The sequence below is a fragment of the Rousettus aegyptiacus genome, unplaced genomic scaffold (genome assembly GCF_014176215.1).
Source record: "Rousettus aegyptiacus isolate mRouAeg1 unplaced genomic scaffold, mRouAeg1.p scaffold_m13_p_8, whole genome shotgun sequence".
NCBI lineage: Eukaryota > Metazoa > Chordata > Mammalia > Chiroptera > Pteropodidae > Rousettus > Rousettus aegyptiacus.
In genome coordinates, this window is record NW_023416311.1 from 63,675,593 (window position 1) to 63,702,034 (window position 26,442).

A 26,442-nucleotide genomic window follows, 5' to 3' on the forward strand; every position below is an offset into this window, starting at 1 on the left:
ACAATAAACAGAATTTAAATAGAGAAAACTTGAAGTTATTTAAGATGTTTAGTTTTTCTAATACATAGCTATAGATTCAATAATTAGTGAGAAACAAATGTTAAATTTTATTTATCTTTGATATGTTCTTACTTAAAATAAAATGCTAACTGATACCTTATGAAGCAAAGAAAACTGCCTAATGTGGATTTCAAACAGATTATCTCAAACATCCTAAATTCTTCAACATTTTCAAAATTTGAAATACTAAAAATGATGCCAACTCAGGACGTTAAAAAAAAAATTGACATTAGTAATCGAGATGTAAACGCCTTCCCCAAATCTTGTCCAATAGTTTGGTATCCTTAATTACCTTAATAATTGAAAACCATGATACTTACATCAATACTCAATCTCCCTAGAAATGAGAGAGATTGAACTAAAGGTTGGGAGATCAATTGGATTCGGTGACCCATCTCTCTCTATTAGCTCTGCTAGCTGAGGTTCATTTGGTGCATCACTCAAGCATGTTATCTTAAACTGACAGTCTCCTCTTGCTGATTGAGAAGCTCAATATTTCTCAATTCACAAATTCTATACCCAGAGAGAGTAATATATATGTATAGACAGTGTAAGCGTTTCTGATGACCTCACTTTTATGAGGCAGACATGTTATGGGGATGATAAATGCGAATCATCTTTTTCCCAACTTCAGATAATCCTCTAGTAATGCTGTTCTGTCAAGTGGAAAGAATGTGTTTAGATACAGTCATCTGGTCTAAGTGCACTTAAGAAGAGATCATTGAGTGTGGGCTCCTCTTGCTTATAGAATAGGCTCAATGGACTTCATAACTTCTAATTTTTAAAAGAGTCAAAGCTTTGTGGAAGAGCATAATAAGTACTTTTAGGACCTTCAAACATTTTTGAACAATAAGATACAGAGCTAAATGAAAAAGAAATAAGCTAGGTTATTTGGTTTCCAAACATTTCTTTAAAAGTAGAACAAATAAACAAAAACAACTATAGGGCACTACTTTTATTGTCTTTTTCACTCTAGTTTTCTAACATTGACAAAAGCCTATCTAGAGAGATGATAGATAATAGATAGATAGATAGATAGATAGATAGATAACCAGATAACAAAACCAGAAAAATGCTTTGATCAGATTTATAGATTTAAAAAATTTAAGTAAATGCTTTGACTCAAGTAAAACAAATGCCTCTTCAAATTGCAGCTATTAAGCTAAACTGTGCCAAACACCATTTTATTTTTAATTACACCACTTTTTTCTTCTTCAGTAGTGGTTTCTGATCACCTCTTCAATACAATATTCAAACAGCCCCACATTTACCCCCCGCCCCCTTTTTATTTTCAGTTCTCTCTTGTCATTCTCTGCTTCTCTGCACTGGAGACCAGCAGCTTTAGGTCACTATCTCAATACCCTCATTTTCCTCTCAGACTTCTGCTCGAGAAGAGAACCATCCTGCCTCTGATTTGGAATGTTTTATAAATTTTCCTTTGAACTTCACCTATGCATTTATGAATGATCCAGCCAAAGCCCTCAGTTCTCTAATATATCTTCTCTAAAATGCCTTAGCCCGAGTTGATTGTATCTTATGTTATAGGACTTATGCCGTATTGTTTCTTATTTATAAATTCCCTAGTTGTTTTATATTTTTATTTCACTACCTTACTAAATTCTATATTTTATAATCAATGGGAAGGAATCCTTTAAACACAATGCTCTTCATACTCTGGCTACTTAGCTCCTCTTTTGAGAATTTAGTTAAAAGAATGTCTACAGTTATCATCAAGAATGAAAAAGTTTACATTCTACTACTTTGATACTTCCTTTGAAAGTTTTGCATTTTAGACTGAAGAAACTATTCTCTGGCTGCAATAATAGCTCAAATTCTGAGATAAAACTAAAGTACCATACAGGTAACTCAAATACTAAAGCCTCTCATGGTTATAAAAATCCAGGTAATCTAAATGTGCAGGTGCAGTCTCAATATTTTCTTTAATCATTCATTTTCTTTTCAAATCTAGCATTCCATACAGGCTTATATCTTAAGGCAATAATCATTGGTATTTTCAAATGTAAATGTATAACGAACAAACTCGTTTTGGCAGTATAGCCAAAAGAATCCTTAAACTATAAGCATACATATTTCCTTTAATTTTTCATGTTGATAGAGAGAAGGTAACATGGATGTATGTAGCCAAGTTAGGTACGCAGTTCTGAGTAATTCTAAATATATTCTCCATCCTTCAGTATCGCTTCTGAGTCAATTATAATTATGTCCAAAATGTTTAAAAAACATGTGTTTCAATTATATTTAATTCTATTTTCTTCCTCACTGATGTCAAGGTTCGTTTAACATTTGTGACAAAAGTTACACTTCCCAAAGTATGATCAGAGACCTCCATTTCACTCAAGGGAGATAGAATCAGAAATAATTTTTTCCTCCTGGAAATTGGTAAAGTACGGCTTAAACTGTCAGAAGCTTGAAGCAGCCCCTTCCCCAAGCATGTCTGTATTTCAGCCAGCTGTCTGCAGGTCCTTTAATTTACTAGGAGTGTTCAGCCCTCTCTGCGCTTCCAAATCACATGGGCTGCATTAAAAAATACAGCTACTACTAATAAAAATTAAATAAATGAAGCAAATTTAAGAGAAGAACGTAACAAAAGATACAAATGCCTGAGCCAACCACTAAAAGTTCAGATTCAAGCTGTCTGGTGGGGGATAAGGTAGGGGTTTGTTGTTGTTGTCGTTGTTGTTGTCGTTTGGAGGCTCCCTGCTGATTCTAAGATACAGCCAGGGTTGAGAAGCAGTGCGAGCAATAGAGCAATATTTACGCACTGAGTGATTTCCTGGGGTTTCTCAAATTTTAGCATGGAATCACATCGTGGTTGGTTAACTGGCTGTTCGGTGCCTGGTTGGTGAACCTCTGGGCCCTCCCAGGTAAACTGGGTGGTTGATTCTGAGACTTTGCCTGCTAAAGATGGTTCTTATATTAACTTCCTTCATATTACCACTATTTTTCTTTTTACTAAAGCAAGCAATTTCCTTTATTATATACTCTTTTGCTTACTAATTATTTTGAGTTGCCTTCCCAACTAAGCTGTAGATTACAGTGTTTTCTTTTTCCCAGCCAGAGTAGCTTGACTGATTGATTTTGTTTCAATAAATCTCTAAAATATTTCCTGGGGGTGGGTGTGAAGAGATTGATAGAGAATGATTTATCTTCAGATAGTAAAATGGCTCCCCTAAAAAGCAGAGCAAGGCGAGATTGCAAGAAAGTGAAAAATAATATTTATACTATATTCTATTATACTCTCAGAATTATACATTATATTTACTTTTCCCTTTCTCAACTTAGAAAAACCAAAATTTTCAGAAACCCCGTATATACATCATATGGCCAAAGCAACCAAATTACTCTGTGAAAAACCAGGAATACTGTGGTACAAAGCCAAAAGATGAAGTCACTAGAAGCCAGTCAAGGTAGAGCTTACTGATTGTACATGTGCAAAAGCAAGTCTAGGTATAATACTGTGACAAAATATGTACATTTTTCATAGACATAGATGTTAAACTATAATTAAACTTTTCCTCTCATCCCAGAGATTTTTTTTTCCAGTTTAAAAATTTATTTAGATTTTAATTTATGGAGAAACACTTTATATTTTATACATTATCATAGTAATTCTAGCAAGTATTTAGAATATTCACTATAATTTATTTTCCTCCAAAGAATCAAATTATTCTATTTAAGAATAGTGATAGCCTTCCTGGTAATAGATAGGTATTTCCCTCCAGAGTCATACTCAAAAGTCTAAACACTGGCATATCTCTCTAAGGAATACCAATTTTTAATGCTATAAAATAGGTTCTCAGTTGTCCACATGATGCCCTAGGGTGAAAGAATATTTTACATTTGATTTCTTTACACTTACATAGCTTCAATAATGTTGTAAAAAAATGGAAAGTACTTTTACACAAGTGAAAAAAAATATATACTACAGTTTTTACCAAACATATCATCATCCCTACCACCCCCAAGTAGGGCCATTCTTGAAATCATTCTGTCAATGAAGCTATTGAATTATCAATTCTTCTTTTTATACCTCACAAACTAGCTTCACTGAGGTGTAATGTTTTGTAAACTGACAAAAATAGTCAATGCCTTCTTTAAAACATAGAGGTCTCAGCTTTACCTCATTAAAATGAAATCTAAGAGAACATTTTTCTTTTCCTTTATTCCTATTACCCCTTTCGCCATTAACGTCTCTCCCTTTGGCTACTCTCTCCTCCATACCCCAAAGTACTGAACGCTGTCTGGGCTTGTGAATATTTTTTATTCATTGAACAAATGAATGATCTAAGAGATATTAATAAAGAAGAATGTAATCCCTGTGTAGAGAACTGGGAGTGGGGGAGGGGGGTTCTTGACAACAACAAAAGACAGCAGAAAATGCCCATGCAGCTTGTGAATATGCAAGAAGAGGTTAGGCCTAATACCTGGAATAATTTATAAAGAATTTGGAAAAAGCTCTTTTTTTTCAGGGTGCTCTTTTCACACATGAAAGAGCAGAAATCTAATGAATCCTACACATAGGTACTGTAGAATCAATACTGTATTTGAATGAATGTTAAATAAGGGCTGCAGCTGCTTCTGATTTGTACCCAAAATGGCATCACCAAAAAAAAAAAAAAAAAACCACACACACAATCCATAGAGAATTAAAATTTTAACAAGCACTTGCAGTCAAGCAGATACTGTAAATATAACTAAATATGGCTCCCCATGGTATAAATCATTCTGAATTTTAAGATAATTTGATTTTTACCTGTTTAGTACAAAATAATTTAAATTTTCCTACAGTTAGAAGTTCAGAATAAAATAATTCCTAAAGCTGAGAGGGGATTAATTTGTACTAAGTTGTTCCCATGTGCCGGGCATGTGCTTGGTTCTTGGTTGTCATGGAGCATTAAATGTGTGACATGCCTATCAGAGAGCTTGGCAAGTCCTTAAAGAGATCTCTTTCTCCTTTAAGCATTTGGTGAGTTTGTGGTATTATTATATATTTTTAATGTTATAACAACTGAGGCCTATCGAGATTAAGCAGTTTATTCAAGAACAAACAGATCACGAATAACAAGTTTGACAATGAACCTAGATCTGTTTCCAAAGGCTCTTTCCACTACATCAACCACCTCTTCCGTATCCTATGGAGCAAATCGACTACTCATCCATTTCATTTAGAATATCACAAAGAGTGTGCTCAAAAATCAAGTTCTAGTGTAGAAACTAGTTCATGATAATTATTTGATTATTTGTTGAATAATTGAGAAAAATAGATTTGTATATTATATGTATAGGTGTGTATACATATATGTGTGTTTATGTATATATGTGTATGAGCATACACATATGTATACATGTGATCATCTTTCTTACTTCATAATCCCTGTAATTTGGAAAAAGAGTATGGATCAAAGTTTAGAAAAGATTATTCTTTCTACACAATAATAGCTATGACATCCATTGTACTGACAAAAAAGAAACTAAAACTGACAAAGAAATCAAGAAATTCCTGGGTCTGCATTGCAGATAAGCAAAAGAGAGATTGACTCTTGATTCTCCAATTTATAGCACCTCCTTCTGTAATACTACTAATTCAAAGTCCACTTGAATTAAGATGTCATAAACCTATAAATCATCTTTTGGAATATGCAGCCCACTCTTTACGAAGTCCTTTAATTTAACTCTACCACTGTGTGATTGTGAACCATGACACTTCATGGGACTATATCTTGAAAAGTTAAATGTACTTAACCTACAGAAGATGCTATCTTTATCAAAAAGTATGAATCACTGAAGAACAGAAAAGTAGTGTGAGAACACTCTCCTGAAGAAGTTGGCTGAATACGTTTGGTTTCTAGAAACCTACATAAGTTTCCTGGTGAATCCTTAGAAGATATTCTTCCCTGAAGCAGGCCATGCCCTCTCTGTCATCCAATAAAATGCTTGGTTATACTTGGGCCTCCTTAGCTCCACTTTTGCGCTTAGGTTGGGAAGCACTAACCTAATAACTTGTCCCCATTCATTTGTTTTGATCTACCCTCCACTAGGACAGGTTTAAGTTTCTTCCTACTAAATGAAATCTTCGCTGACTTCTCTACCGTCATTGATTCTTTCTTTTACTGACCTTATCTACCATTCACAGCCAGTACCACATCATTTATTGTGCAATTATATATTTCTATTCTGCAATTATATTTGATTGTATTGATATTGGTTCTCCAAAATGCATTTAAAGTCCTTGGGAGCAGGGGCCATGGTTTATGTTTATTTTGTGCCCTTTTAATATCTGTATCTTTACTTGAAGACAATCTTTGATTGACTGAATTCTGGTGGAAGGCAATGTGAGCCTTTCTCTCAAGGTCACTGCCAATGATAGCTAAGCAGTATTTGTCTTTGGATAACCTGCCCCCTACAGCAGTTTTGATAATGGTAAGTTGTAATTGCAAATGTCATTTTCAGAAAAAAAAAAAGGTATAGGTTCATGTTAGGAAGAGGATAACAAAGTTCCTTTTGGCTATCTATGGAACTTGTCTTTAATTATTGAACCTCAACCTGTAAAGAAAACAATTTCAATTTCTTAAATGAATAAAACTTTCATAGAGTATTTTAAAATTTGAGATTGGATATGAGTCGTATGTACATGTTTGTGTTATATATACAAAAGATTTTATGCAGAAGGGCTTTTTAAAAAGGCAAACTTTGGTCTGTAGAGCATTTTTAAGCACATTAATAATTTAAAAATATTAAGGTCAGTTCTTTTCTTTGTTCTGTAGAAATGAAGGGAAGATAGATAGTCTATTTCTTTTTCGTTATTTGACAAACAGAAGAGAAACTTGATCCTTTTCTAGACCTTGGGGTGGACAAGGAGGGTGGTGGGGAAGCCAACCTAATGCTCCGCAAAAAAATGTGCTTCTCTGGCAGGGAGCCACAGCTGGAGCTCAGCGAAGGGAACTACTCAAGTGTGCAAGCACCAGCCCCATCAACTTTCTGGCATATGCTCCAAAATTTGCAGAAAGGAAGCAGCCCACAAACAGGGCTACCAATTTCAGCATGCTATTCTCTTGCCATGGCAGTCCTCTGAATAGCATGCACAGTACTCCACAGTAGCAGCAAACTAAACCTAAGTCATCTACTTTTAACAATTCAATAGAATGCCAATGAGAAGCCAGTTTTTCCAGAGTCTATGCTCTTTCAGGAATTGATGGACAGGTCAGCACCTGAGCCAGTAGGGGGTCATCACTCCTGTGAGTTCATCAGGCGAGAGAATTGCCTCACTGCAGAAATGCTCCAAGGAGTGCCAAGACTATTACACCCAGTGCCAACAGTGTTAGACCCAGTGTGCCGCCGTTTGCTTATCTGTTATATTTTCCCTAGTCTCACAAATTTTCTCAACAGTTGAAACATGCTAATATATGTAAAAGGTGCTGCACATACATGTGATATTCTGAAATGTAACCGGATATTATCTGAATTACACAAGGCATCAATATGGTTTAAGCTAGATTTGCTTGATTTGCTTTATTCAGCATTATACAAAATTATTCAAAGGTAAATGATAAGAAATGTATATCATTATAGTGAGAGAAAGTATTGATAATCAAACCAATTTAAAAAATGTTTTTACTTTATAAAAAGCAATATACTCAGGAATGAGTAATTGTTTCTGCTTTGAGTTATCTAGATAACATCATTATTTTTCTAGCTATTCTGAGGTACCATTACTTTAGAAACTACCACAGGGCATAATGGGGAGGTTTCAAGAAAGTGGGGCTCCTGTCTCAACCTCTCAAACATTAACCAGAACAGCCACTGTTATCTACTCAAAATATGAAGGTCCTGAATAAGACTTTGAAAGAATCTGATCTTATAATAAAAAACATGAAAGTATTTTTCCACAGAATAAATTCTATAAGGATAAAAAATATGCAATTAAAAATTATGTGAAACTATCTCATATAAACATTACCTTTTAAAAAATGACTATACAATCAAATATTAGCATTTTCCCAGAAATCTCCTGTTTTCACAGCCAATGTTCTCTCTTCTTTACCTCTCCTTGACACTATCATATTCATAAAATGAGTCTTTAGCTTTATGTACATTTCTTGAATGTACAAACAAAAGTGAGGATGGAATTAATCACATGAGAGTTTTTTCTGAATGATGTAAGCAATAAAGCACCATAATTTTCAATAAGGAAATTGAACAAAATAAATTCTAATTTAGAGGCCCAAATTATCTTTCTCAGACTTAGATAGATATAAATTATAAAAGAACACTTGACAAGACAAATAACATTAAGATGGCCTGAAAGTAGTATGCAGCATTCATGAGCTTGTTTTTTAAAAAATAAATAAGCCATTTCTTTTAAGGTTAAAACTATAAGCATTTACATAATTATGTTTGCGTATTTCCAAATTATCATTTTATTTAAGATAACATATATCAGTGTTGTAAAAAATTCAGTTTCGCCTCACTAACCTGTGATACTTCAGATGATTCAGAGAAAAGATAGTCTTTCTTTTTTTAGAAAAAAAGAAGCCCAGAATTGTAGAAACTCTTTCTATACCATTAAATCCTATAGACTTCATGCATGTTCACAAAGAAAACCTTTTAATAATTTTTCAAAATGCAGGTGTGCAAATTACTCCTGAAATAGACAGGAGTCATGTTTTCAGTATCCCCTGAACCACTGTTAAACACACCCCATAGCATTTTTCAGCTCATAAAACTTTTATGAGCTGAAAAGTTCCTTCAGATTTTTTTAACTGCTAACTATAGTTACCCTCTAGCAACAGCACCTTAAGTTACTATTAAGATCCATTTAAGCAAACATAACATAAACGTGTTCTGAGTAGCATGTTTTGTTTCAGAGCAGTAAAACAAAAAAAAAAAAAATCAAGATTTATATAACTTGCTGAGTGCAGCAAAAAAAATTATGAATGCCTTGGTTTAGTGTAGTATGGGTGGTATTTTTGCTTACTTGTATATTCAGTACGTGTAGAGGTCAATTCTATGTTTGTCCTTAACTTTATACAAGTTCATACATGTACCAAGGATTTTCCAGTCTGGAAAAATGTACACCTGCCTTAGAACTCATTAATTTAACAGCTGCTGTAGGGTTTTTCCTTGCTAAAGTTCAAAATGCATGAAAAACTAAATTTTTTATAGGAAACAAATAAAATAAAATAAGTAAAAGTAAGCAGTTGGATCTGAGCAAACGTCACTGTTTTGTTGAGACAATAAATATTATGCTTTTAGTCATAAGGAGAATGGCTTATATAAAGCAAAGGAGAAAGAGGAATGGAGAGAAATGAGGAATGATAGGAGAAAGAGGAATGGAGAGAAAGCTAGACAGATACAGGCTCCCCAAACACTCACACACACACTGGAATCCTGTCCTGAGGGAGCTAGCAAAGTATGCCCTGTCCACAGAGTTTTCTGATCTATTGTTATCAATGTTGAATAAAAATTAGTTCAAAGACAAATCATGATCTTATGTTTTAAAAGTGGAAGAAAGAAGGGGAAACACCTAGTCATGTCTCTCAAATTCGGCTGAATTAAGTTCACAACTCAAATATAAATATGCACCTTTGTATAAATGGTTTCTGGGTTAGATTACCAAGACCCTCCATTCTGAGTAACCATTTATAAACTCAGTTGGTTTTCCCCCACCCCAATGACTGCCAACTCTTTCAGGGAGATCAAGTTTCACTTTCGCATTTTGTAATTTGATAAATCTCACCTTAACACACAGTTTGCCATTTAGAAGAGTTTTTAAATGCAGAACACTTTTTACTGTTTTCTAGATCACTTGATTCAACTTAATATCTATACTAACGAAAGAGTAAATTTGGAAAAACTGCTGCATAGTTATTCATTCAAATAATATTTTAATTCTCAAATTAAGTGAGTAGTAATTCCTTTTTGCTTCTCTTCACTTCTTGCTCTTTATAGTAATACCTTCTTGTCACTCTTCCAACCCTACTAACGGCAACCCTCATTCCCACTGCTTGGCAACTCATCTTTCTCCAGCTCCAGTTCCAAGAGGTAGAAAAGGAATGGAAGAGAGAGGAAATATGTTATGGTCTCTGAGAAACAGAAAAATAATGCTCCAATCCTGGCCTCTTTCAACTGTATAGGAAAGTGAAAATTAACTTCAATATTCTGGAAATGTGTTACCATCTCTGCTACTCACTTCATCCACAAAAGCTTTTACACTGAGAAAATACTGGGTAGTTGAAGCCGAAGTTTCCACCTACAATATTGCAAGGCAGCTGACTTGATAATAGAGTCACCTGTTTTTTCCCAGCAGGCACAATCCTGAGCACTCAAATGAGGATAACATCACTCTTACGAAAAATGATACCCTGAGGGAAATATCCCAAAAGTAAGAGAGAAAACCTGCTAGAAAATTCTTCTAGCCCAACTTCTCAGAACCATGTCTAGAAAAAATGAGTATTTATTCATTTAATTCACATATTAAAACTAGCATACAGAGACTTAACTAAAATCAATGATCTGAACTTCTAAATTGGAAAGAGACAAACCTGAATTGATCTATTGAACTGTATGAGTTATATATTCTTAACCCATCTTACCAAAATAAAAAAGATGATGTTGTATGACTTTTAGGAAGAAATAATGAACATTTCAACTCTTAGTCTTAAAAAAGAAAACAGCTTTTAAGCATTTTGCCAGAGAAATAAAATATTTGTGCAAAATAAGAGACATAGCAAATATTCCTAGAGATAAAATAATTAGATCATAAAATAAATAACATTATAGCTTGGCTTTAGGGAACAGACATAATGCTAACATATCCACCTTCTAAAATTATATTTGATACAATGTATTATGGAATTTCCCGGAACTGAGCTAGACTGTATTTGTTCTAAATATTTAAAGCCTTGTTAAAATACCCAAAAACAACAGCTTAAAAATGCATTGAACTTGCATGAAAATAACGTTTAAATGACAGACCTATTACCCACCATTAGTCATATAATAAACCTGCAAAATCCTGGAAGAGAAAAAAACAAAATAAACCTTTAGATGTCAGGCCTAGGAATATGAAATACAGTTTAGCTGTCCACAATGTAAGTACTGAAGGTTAATAGTTAAAGACCAATGGAATGTTAACACGGTCTAGTACTACACTTGAGTAGTAATGCATGGAAAGACATTGAAATTAAAACATTTTGTTCTGCATGTTCTGAAGTGATGTAACGTGATGATTTGGTTATATTAGATGACAAAGCAGGGCTTTTATGACTTTTAAAATAAAATTGTATCTAACATTCTTCCAAATTGTTTAACACATTCTTCCAATTCTTGTACAAATATTGAAGCTAAAACACAGAATTTTTTCACACTCCAGTTATCTTCTAATGGCAGCATTTGGCATGTTGATTTTTTTTTTTTCCAAAAGTAATTTTCAAGATAAAATGCTGATTGCTTTGGCTGGTATGTCTAAAAAGCAAAGACTTACCTGTCTTGTTTTCTCTGACCTCAATAATAAAAATGTTTATGTCAGAGTAGGATTTTGTCCCCGTCGGGGGTTCTGGAGTGGAAAATGGCTGAGGTCTGAAGGCCTCTTTGCCTTTCTCAGTGGGTGGTCTTGTTGGCTGTGTAGCAGAAGGAGTACTTGAAGTTGTGAAATACTCTCTATCAATATCGGTTTCTGTTTCCTTGGCTACAACATCCTCAACAGTAGTGGGAGGAACACGAGATGTTGATTCTGCAATGATTACCATATCGCTGGTTGTTTCTTCACCAGGTTCCCTGTCAAGGAAAGGCAGTTTCTCAGTGGATGCAGAGGATGTCTCGAATGATGAAATTGTGTGAAGTCTATCAATTTCCCTTGGTCTAGTACCTTCTCTCTCATATTTTTGTGTAGGCCCTCGACTTAAAGATACTTTTGGCCCCATGCTTGGTGTTAGTGTTACCCCTTCATCTGTTTTTGCTTTGGGCTCAATTTTTCCAATTGGAGTTGTTTCTAAAACTGGGACTCTCTCAGAATCTGTCACCAATTGGTCTTCTGAGACAGTAAATGCCGACCCATCACTTTCTTGTTCATCTGAAGGTGGTGTTGCCTCCTTGGCTGTGCCAGCTGTAGAACTGAGAGCAGGGACTGGAGTCTGTTCTTCCCAAGGGAATTCTTCCTGAGTCGGAATTCTTCCCAGTGTAATTTCTTTTGTTGTTCTTACAGTTTCAGGAGAAATGGTTGCTTCAAGGTGAGTCCGATCAATGACATGTATGCCTTGAGAGGGTTCACCTAGAACTTCACCTTCTGATGGCATGGAAGATACTGGCATTCCCCATTCTGTCTTGGGAATTATAGAAAGAGGAATGGTATGGGAAATGTTTACATAAGTAGTAGGCTCTTGGGTGCTACTATAATTGACAAATGCAGATCCTTCCATATCTGAAGTGTGTGTAAATTGGGAGACAGTAGATACGGGCTTAGAGACATCCACATCTTCTTCATCTAAAGCACTTCCTTCTATGGTTGCATGAATGACTTGACCTGCCGTACTTGTGATAGGTAGAACTCTTTCTTCAGTTGTAGAATCTCTCAAAGTTGACTTTTCTGCAATGCCAATTGATGTCGTTGGCTGAAACCTAATTGTGAATTTCTCATGGTCTGTTATGTCTTCCTCAGTAAACTTCTCTAGTGGCTTTTGAGTACTATCTGGGATAAGAGTAAATTTATCTCCTCTATGTTCAGTGAAACTTGGTATGTCTTTATCCTTTCCACTCACTCCCACAGTGGTAAGTAAGACAGTGGGCAATTTTGGAGAGCCTGAATGTTCTGTGGACATGAATGGCTTTGCAGTTGTGTTATCTTCGTCCCATGGCCATTTGGATACAGTGACTACCTCCCCATTTAAAGTGCTATGAGTGAAATGCACGGTTGTAATATCCCCATCATCCTTTGTAATATCTTGATAGCCATCTCTTTCTAATCTAACTGGAGTTGTAAAGTCTTCCTCCACATATCTTGCCTTTGTTGGCACCATGCTTAGTTTTGTTGTTGTCACTGCTGGGGATTCAAAAGATTTGGTTATCTCCACTGAAGATTCGGTAAGAATTTGCTCTGAGGAAGCTGTAGGGAACTTCATTCCAGAGAAGACTTCTTCCTTGATTTTTTCTGTAAATGCATCTTCTGTGATCTTTTCCCGTATTTCATTATTAGTATAAGTATCTGTTCTCATCTCTGGTCTTAGTGTTTCTGTTCTTTCTCTTCCTTGTGTCTTTTCTGTTTGTGCGGAGGGATAAATCGCTGTGGATATTCCCTTGACTAATCTTTTATCACCAGAATAAGAAAACGATTCTACTTCCATATGATGCTGTGATGGGAAAGATGTGGTGGATACATACTGGCCAAAAAAATCTTCAGTTTTTCTACCATTAGTTTGTTTTTCTTCCCAGCTGTCCATGGATGATCCATCATTGTCAGGCACAGTTACAGGTGAGACAGTTGTCGATACTGAGACTGATTCCACATCCTCTAGCTGAGTATGGGTAGTGTCTTCTGAAGTCTTTGACACTGTAATGATTTCAGGTATTTGGCTAAAGACCAAGGTGCTCTGACCAGATCTAACTGTAAACGTTCTGTCTTCACTATCATCTTCTCCCATGGTGAATTCATAGCGGGTTGTAGTCACCAATTCAGAAATTCTGCTTACTGTTTTCTTTTCAGTTTTAGATTCCAGGGTCATTGTTGTAGATACAAATGGTGTTTCAGTTACAAAGAATTCCTTAGAAGGACTATGCTTTGAGATTTCCATAGATGTTACCAAGGGACCTACTTCTATTTCTTCAATTTGCGTAACTGATTCTTGTGTTTGTATATCTTCCATGACACCACCCCATGAATCAGTAGCATGATGGGAGATGACAGTTGTACTTTGGGGCACTTCCTCCTGAATTTCAGATATATCTGGCTTTCCAAGTTGTCCTGAAACAGAAGGTGAGTAATAGTCTATAGCCCAAGGCTTCTTGGTACTCCTAGCAAGTGTGGGTGATTCAGTGGCTAATCTGTGTGTGACAGCTTGAGACTGAACTGTGGATTTCTGTTCAAAATTGATTATATTTCTCACAGAAGGAATCTTTGTTGTAATAACAGGTAAGTCAGTGATTACAGGGATGATTGGTGTAGTTCTGTCAGGTATCATTTGCAGTTCTTTGGATAAACTGTCTGAGGCAGTTTCTGCAAGGATATTCGGCTCGATGGTTGTAGCCTCTGATATATTCTGTTTAGCTAGAAAAATAATTTCAAAGAGTTGATTAGACAAGTTACTAATAAAAAGTTGTACGTACGTCCAGTGTTTGTTAAGTGCTGCTGTGTATTTTGGAGTGACCCAAACGTGTTTTGTGATGGATAGGAGTCTAAAAACCATACTCAAATTAAGCCAAAGACAGACAATTGAACATTTAATAGTCATAAATTTATCACTTGTTTTATATTGTAAGGATTATCACTGCTTTTACTCATAGGTATGAATGAATGTTCTTGGTTAAAGAAAATGAATATTATGTAGTTTTAAGATAAGGAGATGCCTAAAACTATATAAATTCAGAGTTCGGAAACAGTAATTAGATGATTTACTAGAAACTAGGCCAGTAGCTTTAAGCCTAGTCGGAGAACTTAGTACTCTCCCATTCTGGACGCTTCTGTACCCTGCCTCTAGTTTTCTCCCTCTTTCTCAAGCTGCATAGCGTCTCAGGGGAGTGGGAGTGCCTCAGATTGCAAAACAACAAAAAGCCACATCAAATGTACCCAAATTACTTATAAACCATTACATTGTCCATAATGTGGAGGGTTTCATAAAAACAGGATATTAAACTTTTTAAAATCGCCCTTCACTTGATTCCAGGTGTTGGACATTCGTCTTCTTTCTTTCAACTCTGTAATGTAGGCTTGTTTCTAATAAATAACAAAATGTTTCTGGCAGAGGCTGCTTGGCATTTGTTGTGCTTCTACATTTTGTTCTATGTTTGTAACTCTTAAGGATCTTGGTTCCAGGCTTACTTTAGCATGAAACCCAAACCTAGAACAGGAAATAAAGTACCCGCATGATATATTTTAGGTCTGTAATTGCAAAACACTTTAAACAACCCTGAGCATCAGAAAGAATGGGCTCAGGCAATAAAAAGTAACATGTCATCATAAAATGCTACATTATAATGCCTCTGGATTTACAGGGAATGGCCTAGCCTGTTTAAAGAAATTTAAATTGTATATAAAAGTGAGTGTTGTAGACAAGATTCTTTTCCAACATGGGGGAAATGTGGCTGCTTAATACATAAAGATTTTGTTTTTGTTGTTGTTGTTGTTGTTTTAATTCAGTCTTTCAATAATCAAAAATTAGTTGCCACTAAATTCAGAAAGAACTATTCTGAGGAAATTTGTAGTCATTGTTTTGCTACATTCTGTATGACTTAAGACCAGTTGTTTGGGTAATGCCTATTCCCCTGATAAGAGTTATGTCTGTACTATCTACAATATTTTGTGTCTTACTCCCAAAACAAGAGTCCTTGGAAAACAAAACTGGATACCTTTGAGCTCCATCCACTCTGCCAAAACGTAATGATACTAGGTCAGTGAAATTTCTCTCTGTGATACCAGAATGCTAAATACATTTCATTACATATTTGTCCAAACCCATAGAATATACAACACAAAAAGTGAACCTTAATGTAAACTATGGACTTTAAGTGATTACAGATCCATGCGGGTTCATCAATTATTATAAATATTCCACTCTGGAAGGGGATGTTGATAATGGGGGAGGCTATACCTGAGTGGGGGCTGGGAGTAAAGCAGAAATCGCTGCATCATCCACTTAATTTTGCTGTGAACCTAAAACTGCTCTAAAAAAATAAAATATTTTTAAAACTTCATAATAAAATAATGTGATTCTTTTTGTAAATCAGACTCAAGCTGTAATAAGTTCTTCCTTTTTTGGTTTGGTTTGAGCTGTTAATAGCTATATGGTCATTCCACAGACCATTTTAAAGCCCAGATTCATCAATTTTATAATGAAAACTTGATGGCCACTTACATTATGGTACACTTAAATATTCTTTCAAGTCTATTTATCATTTTATTTTAAAAAAGAACTAAAAAAATTAAACTCTTTGAAAATACATTCAAATAACCATTCCCTCCTTTTTCTTAAGAAAAGCTTTTTCTGCATTCATTTACTGGATGAAGCTCTGGTCTATTTTGATTGACATGAGCAACTTAAGGAACCAAAGTGTGGTTTTTCTTTTAATTCAATTCTCTATACACTCAAATTCCATAACTGTTACCTCATTTAACTGCCAAATATCATGTTTGTCTAATAATTGCAATCTTTGGGGAAATCGTAAAATGTACATACAAAGAGAGTTCTCATGGAAACAACATAAACACACATTACATATTAGAAAAATATTAATCTTATTATTAATAACAACAAGAAAAGTTAATTTTGCTTTTTCCCTCTGAATATTTCCATGGCTGATGAAATTAACAGAAGGTGATAACTGCATTAGGGCCAAACAGAGGGCCTGTGAATCAAGTCCCCTTATGTTCCAACCCAAGCTCTGTGCTAGCAATTTTCTACAATGCTATGTAAACAAGTATCTGTACGTCATTGTCAATTATTACTGTACCACTTGGTGTTGTCTTCATCCAGTCCTGGAGCATAGCAAAGTGACAGCAATATGTCTCAAAGGATGTCCTTTACAAAGCAAGGGTTTATGTGAATTTGCTTTCAGAAACAAGCGTTTGTAATAATTTTAGAGCCCTGTTAAAGTCTGTTTATAATTAAGTTAATTACTTCTACTATTTGAAATGGAACACCCCAGATTTCTTTTTGGGGTTGAGTGGATTTTTTATCAACTTAACAGCTAATTTCCATCATAACTCAGTATATCTCATCATCTGTGCCATTCGTTTCAACCACTATCCCCACCACACACACAAAAAATTTTTTAAACACAAATATGTACAAAGAGGAATCTTAAGAATAAATGCCACTGTATTAATGATGATTATTATAAAGGCAAGAACTCCAGATTATTCTCAAAGTGTCCCTCCAGAAGGAGCATTCACAAAGAGAAGTTTTTGTCTTGGAAAACTACCAGTGTCCCTTCAATTTCATTACTGAGGAACCAACAGAAATCAACATGCTTCTTTTCCACAAAAGATCCCTTCCAACCTTTGCAGCTGTCTGCCACACATATGTTTCACATCACTGTATTTATGGTATGTTATGTCCTATAGAGTATCTTCTCTGTGCTTCTGTTGTGAGACATGAGGCAGATTTTCCTAATAACATATAGAAACCCTATTAGTGGGATGATAGTTCGTTGAACTCATGTCCATAATGCCTACATTATAGGGCCATATCTCAACAAAATTTACTCTACAGAATTCAGTTACTACTCAACTATGTGGTAAAAGTGAACAGAAGTCATTTGGAGAATATTTTTCAAACTCTTCAAAAATGTGTGTGTATATATATATATATATATATATATATTCTTTAAAAAATGAATTAGAAATTTGAGAAAACTGTTGGCATTGCATGTGGCTCAAGAAAGGTTTTTATGTTATAATCAAACCTTCTAAACCTTTTGTGGTGCTGAATAAATTTTGAATATTATTGGATCTTAGGGAAGAAATAAATAAGAATCTTGCTTTTAGCTTAGGTGGGAAAAAAACATAACTTGAACCATTATATTTGCAGGTTATATACTCCCAAATTATATAGATTCAAATGAATTAGAGAAAAAACAACGGATCTAAACATTCCAACTTTTAAAAGATTTTATGTAGATTTTTAGTATGTGGTTGTTTATATTTGAATCTTAGTACTTTGTTATTTCATACATTCATGTGAATGGCCCATTTAAATAAATAATTTAAAACATATAGAAATGAATTCCTTGTGGATACAGATAGGCTTTGGTTTTAAATTTTACTTTAAAAACATTGTTTAAAAGTTTTTTAGTGACAGTTTTATAAAGCACAAGAAAATATAATCCAGGAATGTAATAAAGTTAAAAAATTCTACTCCTTCCCTAATTTAACCTTTCTAATCTCTTCACCCCAACAAAAACCAATCTGATTTTGTTCCTTAATCATATTAGTCACTTAATGTAAAACTGATCCTAGAGCTTGAACTGCCTGAAAATCACAGTTAACCAGAATGTGGCTTAAAAGAATGCATACCTTTCTACTTTTAGAGATAGGTTTTTGTTATTGTTGTTTTATTTTCCTGAAAATGACTTAGGAAGACTTTTTTGTTGTTTCAGGGTTTAGGAGCAAAAGCTTGTATTTTCCATGGTTTTTTATAGCTAGTTTGTAGTGCACTGATTAGAACACGTGGCTTTAACACTCAGAAAGTTGAGTCCATGGGAAGAGAGCCAAGCAGAGGCATTTTAGCTGGGAGACAGCAATATATGAAATCAGTCTTTCCACTGCACTAACATTTATGCTACTGAATAGTCAGACATCACAGCTCTGTGTCTTTTGGTTAATAAAGAATGCCTGTATATTTCACTTTAGAAACCAATTACATAATAAGCTAATGTATTTTCTACTCATTTCAGTTACATATTGCTATAACCAGATATATTGGAAATAGTAGAACCTTAACACTATATTTCAATATAACATGACTCTATCTTGAAAATACTCAAGATCAGCCAAAATTCTAGGAGACCTTTGTTTAGCTGTCACAATATAGACCTTGCAGTAAATATTATAAGACCATGGATTACTTGCTTGTTTAAGCAAGCATTCTACATGCATGATACTAAGTCATGTGACTACTGTTGATAAAATACATTAAGGTAATTTGAAAATTTTAAATAATTACATCATGAATGTTGAAAATGTTACTTATAATCAATTTTAGGCAGTGAATCTAACTGAAGATAGCCTTTGTTATGCCTTACAAGGAATATATATTTTATGTCAATATGATATTAGATAATTACATTTTAGAAGGCACATATTCTATTACTTGAAATAAAATGAAATATTTTATTTATAGCATGGTTCATTTTTAGGTACCAATTCAATGTTATGATTATCCTTGTCAGTTCCAAGTACTTACCTGCAATTACTGAAATTTAAATTCTCTGCCATTTCAAAGAAAGACATACCGAACAAAGACAAAATAAATAGAATTCAAGGATTCAATTCAGCCACGGTTGGCCTCAGTGTTAAAGTACCAACTATCTAATTGTACTTAAGGACTGTTATTAATATACAGTAACTAATCAGAAAAATATTCTGTGGTGCAATAGCACACTGCAGACTTGAACTTGACATTTCCTCATCCCATTTAAAAAAACCATTTGTCAAACTTCCCGTTGTTTTAACCATCTCGCTGCTGTTCCATTTGCTTGCTTTTGAAAGTCACTGAATTATTTCCATTCTGTGCACACAAAGCAAGACATGGAATCCATTCCAATTGCTAGTTGAACATCAACGCATACCTTTGAATTATTATTATTTTTTTTATCTGTAACTTTTAAAAAGGTATCAAACACTTACGTTTAAAGCAGTAGGCATCAAATCTGCTATCAGGGGGAGGGAAGCCTGTCTGGTTCTCAAAACGATACAGGGTTCTCACCCCAAGTAAACCACCTCCACACTGGGCCCTGGCCACAGTCACAGGGTGGCGAACGCTGGCGTCCATCAGCCACCCGTAATCGCACTGGTCAAGGCCGTTCCTCCAAGCCGCGTGGAGTTCCCCAACTGTTGCCAGCCGAGCATCCTGGTTTTTACACTCTTCTTCAGCCTCCTTATAGGTGAATTTATTGGGAGCAGTGATGTGGAATACATCACCTGAAAAAAGAAGAGGGAAAAAACCCTAAGTGTTACTATTCATTCCTTTCCAGTTGGGGGAGGGAGGTAGCACGTAATACTTTTTTCATGACATGGTAGGAGCTTCTGACACTTTAAAGCAGAAAACGTAATGGTTATTTAATTTTGTTATTATTCATGTATGATCGAAAATAACACACACCAGAAAAGTTTCATTATATATATAAATTTCATTGTCACATGACTGCTTCTATGACCTGTGGGTATATTACGAAGAAGTCATGTGACAATAAAGTTACAATAAATTCTTTAAGATGAACAGTTTCTTCCAAGTGATTCTTTGGCTTATTGCCCAGGAAATGAGTTTCTCTTTAATAAAAGAGCCTGTGGTGTACTTATTAACATTGCCTGCTGAAAAGGGAAAGCTGTATTGAACTGTCGCTGGGGTTATTTCACTTTGTTTATCCTAAAATCAAATAGAATTCTCTGACCCTCCTTCTCATCTATTGCTACTATCAGAATGGATTAACTCTCATCAAATTAAACAACAAAACAGGAAAACCACCAAGGTTTGAAGTTGGAAAGGACAGAAGCAGGATGGAATGCTGTCACCTGCCTTCCTGTCTGAGGCAGAGGGCTGCCAGGATTGTTGTGCAGCTCATGGCCTGCACATGGTCAGGGATGAGAGTGAATGGTGACCAACACAGGCTCCCACTCAACCAGCCAGAGACCAAAGTTCCCCTAGAGGAAAGGGCCCCTTTGTTCTACTTGCTCTGCCCTGGGTAGATACCTTTTGCAATCTGTCTGCCCAGAGGCGCACCTTTCTCAGTTCTTACAAAGACACCATATGGGTTAGCAGAGGCTCTAACTAGGGTTGAGAGACTCTTATATTTGTTTACTGATTAACAAAGGCTGAACATTTACTTTGTTCATTATCAGACCCAATTAGCAGAGAATATGTTCATTGTCATTTAATGTGTCATAATAAAATATTCTGGAAATGTCAGGCAGTTTGTTAAACTGGAATTTTACTTGGCTAACTAACGAAACAATTGGTTGAAATAAACTCAGTGCAAATTAAATGATGCTTTTCACATATAAGCAAAAGTGGCTTTTAAAAAGACAGAGGCAGAATTAGAGAATGCCTCAGCAAATAGAACAGCAGGAGGAGAATACAATGAAATAGACAGGAAGCTAAATATTGATAGCCCATTATTATAGCAGCTGTGGGTCCTGTTTCTATCTCGGCAAAGCCACTTTCTGATTCTGTGACATATTAGACAACGGGGACTCCAGAGCTCTCACGATTCAGATCTTTACCTGACTAAATTTCAAGGTAACAAGCAATTGTTCAAAATGAATAGAATCATTACTCTGAGTGTGTGATAACTTTATTAAACAAGAAAACTTAGTCACGGAAAAAATGGCCAAATCACACATATCAGTTTTTCTCATCCATAAATCTAAAATTTTTAAAACTCGGTCAAGAAGAGAAAGAAAAATGAATTTTACTTGACTAAAAATAGTTGTTATGAGTGTGAATAGGTTTGTCCTTAACAACCTAGTCTGGCCAAAGACATTAATCTCAAATCTAAAAATGTACCCTAAAAACATAACGTTCCCCTCCCCACACCTTCAATGTCTCCCTCCTTAATATGTTTTAAAAGTATAAGGGTCACAGTACCGGTTAGAGTATGTATTCCACAATATTTGTCAAATGAATGGCATTTCAAGTTCTTGTTAAGAAACAAGGTGCTCTTTTTCTTCCCTCCTTCTCAAGCAGCACATTAAATAAAGCTAATTCTGCGGCAGGGCTTTGGGGACCTGCTGTCTGGAACAGGTGATTGATCTCACCTATGGATTTGGCTCAAAGCAACAGGGGGAAAGGCAGACGGAAAGACTGCGTCTGTGCCACCCTGAGCAGCCTCATTCACTTCGTATTACACTCGCATTAAGCCTGAAAGGAATGCAAGTGTGAAAGAGGGCAGCACGCCAGCCCGTTTCCCCCCAAGGTAGGACACTTGGGTTTGTTATTACAGCTGGCATATCATTTTTGTTGCCTTAGTTTACTGCACTGCGAGGGGCTTCTACTTTGAGATAAAACTACTGTTCCTCAGGTAACAGGAGTGATCGGCCGACCAGAGCAGGGTAAAGAAATATAATTAATTGAGTAAAACTTGGCTTCTCCAAACAGCTATGTTAGTCGATATGTTGGGGGAAATCGACTTCACCAAATGTGGTCAGACCAAAGGGCTAATGAAGAATGACGCCATGATTTCACGGTTAACTGGTTTCCCTGTCTTAAACAGCATACACGTTTGCAGTACTAAAGGAAAGAAAGGTTTTAGAAGGTGCCAGCAGGTTAAAAAGAGAATTCTGTTATTATTATTAAATCATAAGGATCTACTTATAGAACTTTTTATATAGAAACTCTTGTTAAATCTGACTTTATGTCAAAATATCAATTATTTAATTCATTTTTTTGGAGGATACAATTTCTATTTATCCAATACCCATAAAATAATGATTTCACTTATTTGATTAAGTTCTATTCCCTAAAGCCACCTTTCCTTTTCATTTATATGTAGAAATTTTTCAAACATGGCAAATAACATTTAGAAAAAGATATTGAAAGAGATCACCATTGGGTTTCATGTAACTCAGATGAAAAAGGAAGATTTAACTAACATTGAGTTTAAAGTGAGAATTGAAGGACTTTGTCTATAAAGATATATATGCCATAATTGTCTTATTTCAAAATATTGAGAAAAAGAAAAGAAAAATATTTCAACAGTTTCAAAAAATAAATATCTAAGACTTCCTAAATCATAATTGTTTAACATGAACATTACCTTGCCCACTTCAAAAATTTAATGATACAGTGAAGCATTCACACTAGAATTATCTTAAGAGATTTTGAAGCGCTTATGATTAACACTCATTTTATACACAGTTATAAGTTAAGTTTTACCCTTCCCATGTATCAACCACAAACTATTAAGGCCAGGAGATCTTACACTTTCCTAAAATATGCCAGAATATCCTGGCATCAGTTTAATACTAAAATTCACACCAGAAAAAAAAAAAAGTAAATCAGTAGGTAATACACAAATAACAGTAATTGAACTAATTCATATTACTAACACTTCTTGATTTCTAAGATCTATAACTTCCTGTCAGGTAGCTTTTGATGCCTGGTTTTAATTAGATAATCCTTTGACATTATATGATTTTTATCAGATATAATACAAATGTAGGTGATCTGCTATTTAAATCAGAATTAATCTATTAAAAGTGTTTTGTTGAAGATGCGGTTCAGGAAGATTTTTAACTTATAGTTCAAGTTGTAAGAACATAATTTCAAAAAATGTCTTCCACAGAAAACTGGTGACCTTTGAGATATTACTAGATACTCTAAAGAGAAGACGTTCGGTGAACAACTGCATTCATAAAACAAACACCAGTTATCCAACAGGTTTCATTTCTATAAGACTTCTCAGAACATTTAATGTTATAGTATTTATTGGAAGTCCCCACACCATTTGACCATAGAACACTACTCCTTTCCTCATAGAATACTACTTAGTAGTCCATGGATCTGTTTCATGGAATAGTTTGGAAAACACTGTTCTAGAGGCATATGTGTTTCAGTGAAGAGGAATCTCAATGATCCATAACAAGTATAACTTAGTGTTAAGTTTCTGGTTGCCTATGTATCAACCTGCTCAATATAGAAGCAGAGTAAATGGGTCAGGTAACAACACAGAATCAAAGCAGGAGCTGAAAAACTAAAGAGAATACAAAGCAAAGGACATATGAAGACCATTTCCATCTCAGGGTTGCTTCAAAGACCGCAAGTGACCAGAAGGGCTGGGACGCAAAAGGAACTCATTTCTTAAAATGAAGATCTTTTGGCAAAAAGGAAAACAATACAGCAGATAAAAGCATCAGACTTTCTTCTCAAATAATAAATGGTAGGCACATCCTTCTACACCTTATACTGAAGATTGCGGCTAAACACTGACCACTTTTACACTGTAAAAGCAATTGAGACATTAAAATCTTCAAGTTTTTATTGATCTTTCAGTTTTTAAATATATAGTAGAGAATTATTTATAGTATAGGTCAAATTATGTTCTAAACTGTAGTACAGTGGAATGAAATTAGACAGATATTAGGTATAGTCCAATAACAGTAAAAGTAACACCAATCTTGATATCAAAATGAATGATCATAAGAGGATGCACCAAGAGATAAAAGCTAAAGTCCAGGGGCAAAGCCAAATCAGGAATCAAAGAACAAGAGAAAGAGAAAGCAAACATGGAGAATCAAGCAAGGCAACACAGTGCATTTGCTTAGTTCCTCTCCAACATGACTTAATTGGTCAGGTTGTGTAAGTTCCTACTCAGAGAGTGTCTTAAGGGCAGCTTTTTGCCTCTGATGTAGGTCATGAAAGTTCCTTATGAGTTTTTATCAGAGTACCACCTGTTGAGTGAGAGGGGCCAAAGCAAAGCCTTCTGTGAGAGAAAACACCTATTTTATTATCATAGCACAAGGCTGTGTTCTATGTCTACACATGAATACTTGTAACTAAACAATTTGATGTGTTTTAGATTTACTGGATAGTTTGCCCTCCAGGAAGGCAAGCATCACTTTTATCAGTTGAAAATGAGTCCACTATTAACTTCCAAAAGTGGCCTCATCAAAGCAGCAATGACTACAGGACACTAATTATCAAATTTTTAATTAGAATACAGATTTGGAACATTTTTATAAATTTTATCTACCTATGAGAGAATACTTCCTTTTTCCCAGTTAAAGAGAGCAAATAAAATGTCAGGAAAGAAATATATAAAATAAATTTTATATACTTAAAACAATGCCATACTTAAGACGAAATATCAAGTTAATTTAAGTAAGAATTTATCAAAGTGTGTGTGTGTGTGTGTGTGTGTATATATATATATATATATATATATATATATATATAGGCATTCACATTAGTATACACACAAAATATAATCTAGAACAGAGGATTTCATACTCAGGCAAGCACTTTTTTATATGAAAAACATATATGCAGTATCTTAACCCATAAATTTCCAAAATTTTAAGTTAAATGCTGTGGGTTTGAATTATTCCCGTTATTTCAACTTTTCAGGGATGCTTTAGAAGAAACTGAAAGACATTGCTGGTGAGACTTCAATATCTGTTAACATTCTGCAAGCTAAATTCATCTTAATCATGTGAATTAACGTCAGCAGAATTATTTTTAAAAAAAAAAAAAAACTTTAATTTAACAACTAACTGCTATAAGACTCTCTGGAAACTGGACCATGCATGTTATTTTTCTGCACTTCTGATTGCTAAATGGAAAAGCTACTTCTTGGCAAACTCAAAAATGACACATATGAAAAGGCAATTAATAATAAAAACAAATAAAAACATAAAAAATGACCCACACTATTCAAAAGTTAGAGTTTATGTTCAGGAGTAACTCAGAAAAAAATTAGTAAAGAGCCTGGGTCTAGAGCAAAGCTAGGATAAGCTCGTTCTCTCCCGCTGATCATTATGGTGAAAAGGGGAATTGGCATCAGCAGATCACAGATAATTACTCAGTTCTTTCCTAGATTGCAGCTTTCTGTGATCATTATGGTGAAAAGGAGAATTGGCATCAGCAGATCACAGATAATTACTCAGTTCTTTCCTAGATTGCAGCTGATAGGCTGCTCTCTTTGGTAATCAAAGCTGAGATCTCACTACACTTTTCTAGCTGGGTATATTTGCTAGAATAGGGTGATAAATGTTTATGCTAATGTCTATTTGTTCTTATAATCCTTCTATTCTGAACTGTCTGGTCTAAAAATCACTTCTTATAAGCTAATCATAATTCCCTTTGCTCATTTGAGAATAGAACTTCCTGATTTCCTTTAACCATAAAGAAATTTAAAAGTCGTACATGTTATTATATTTCTTTGATCGTTGGGTCAATAGGGTATATAAGGAATAAATGTATGCAAAAGTAGATGTGGTGTGTGAGCTGGAAGTAGTTACATGAAATAAGTTTCTAAGTGCCCACCTGACAAAACCACTTGCAGTACAAGGCAAGTACCATGATGATAAAAGCAATTCAACATGATTATTATTAGCTTTGAAGTTTCAGACTTTAAAGTTTTTTCAAAGGAATTTTCTTTCTCTTTTCTTCCTCTTTCTCTCTCTTGTTTTTGTCCACATCTACATACACAAGATTAAAGCCATGAAGACTAGTGTTCCTTATCCTCTGAATCATGAAAACTATCATGTTTGGTTAACAGCTAACATACACTGCTATATAATTTTTCGAGGGCCAACATTGTTAGATAATTCAAAAGCATGACAATTCTCTCCTAAAATTTGATCCTTTAACCTGTACAGAAACCAACATTCTGTTAACAGAGACAAGAAAACTGCCAGGACTGCTAAGGTGACTTCACTCCATTTCTAGTGTTAGGCTGGAAATGTTTCTAATTTGGGGGTAATGGGACTGGTAAGCCAGA

The 26,442-nt window shown here is 34.8% G+C and overlaps 1 protein-coding gene across 4 annotated transcripts in view; it reads right to left on the bottom strand.

Moving 5' to 3' along the window:
* The window catches only part of VCAN (versican), a 103,679-nt gene that overhangs the window by 44,941 nt on the left and 32,296 nt on the right, over positions 1-26,442 (bottom strand). For 2 of the 4 annotated variants that reach the window (XM_016123176.2, XM_036225501.1), the window contains exons 6-7: positions 19,634-19,927; positions 11,564-14,338 (exon numbers count right to left, since the gene is read on the bottom strand). In XM_016123176.2, coding sequence (XP_015978662.2) covers positions 11,564-14,338; positions 19,634-19,927 — 3,069 coding nt within the window. The remainder of the gene's footprint in view (positions 1-11,563; positions 14,339-19,633; positions 19,928-26,442) is intronic. The other 2 variants (XM_036225502.1, XM_036225503.1) reach the window with 1 other exon arrangement.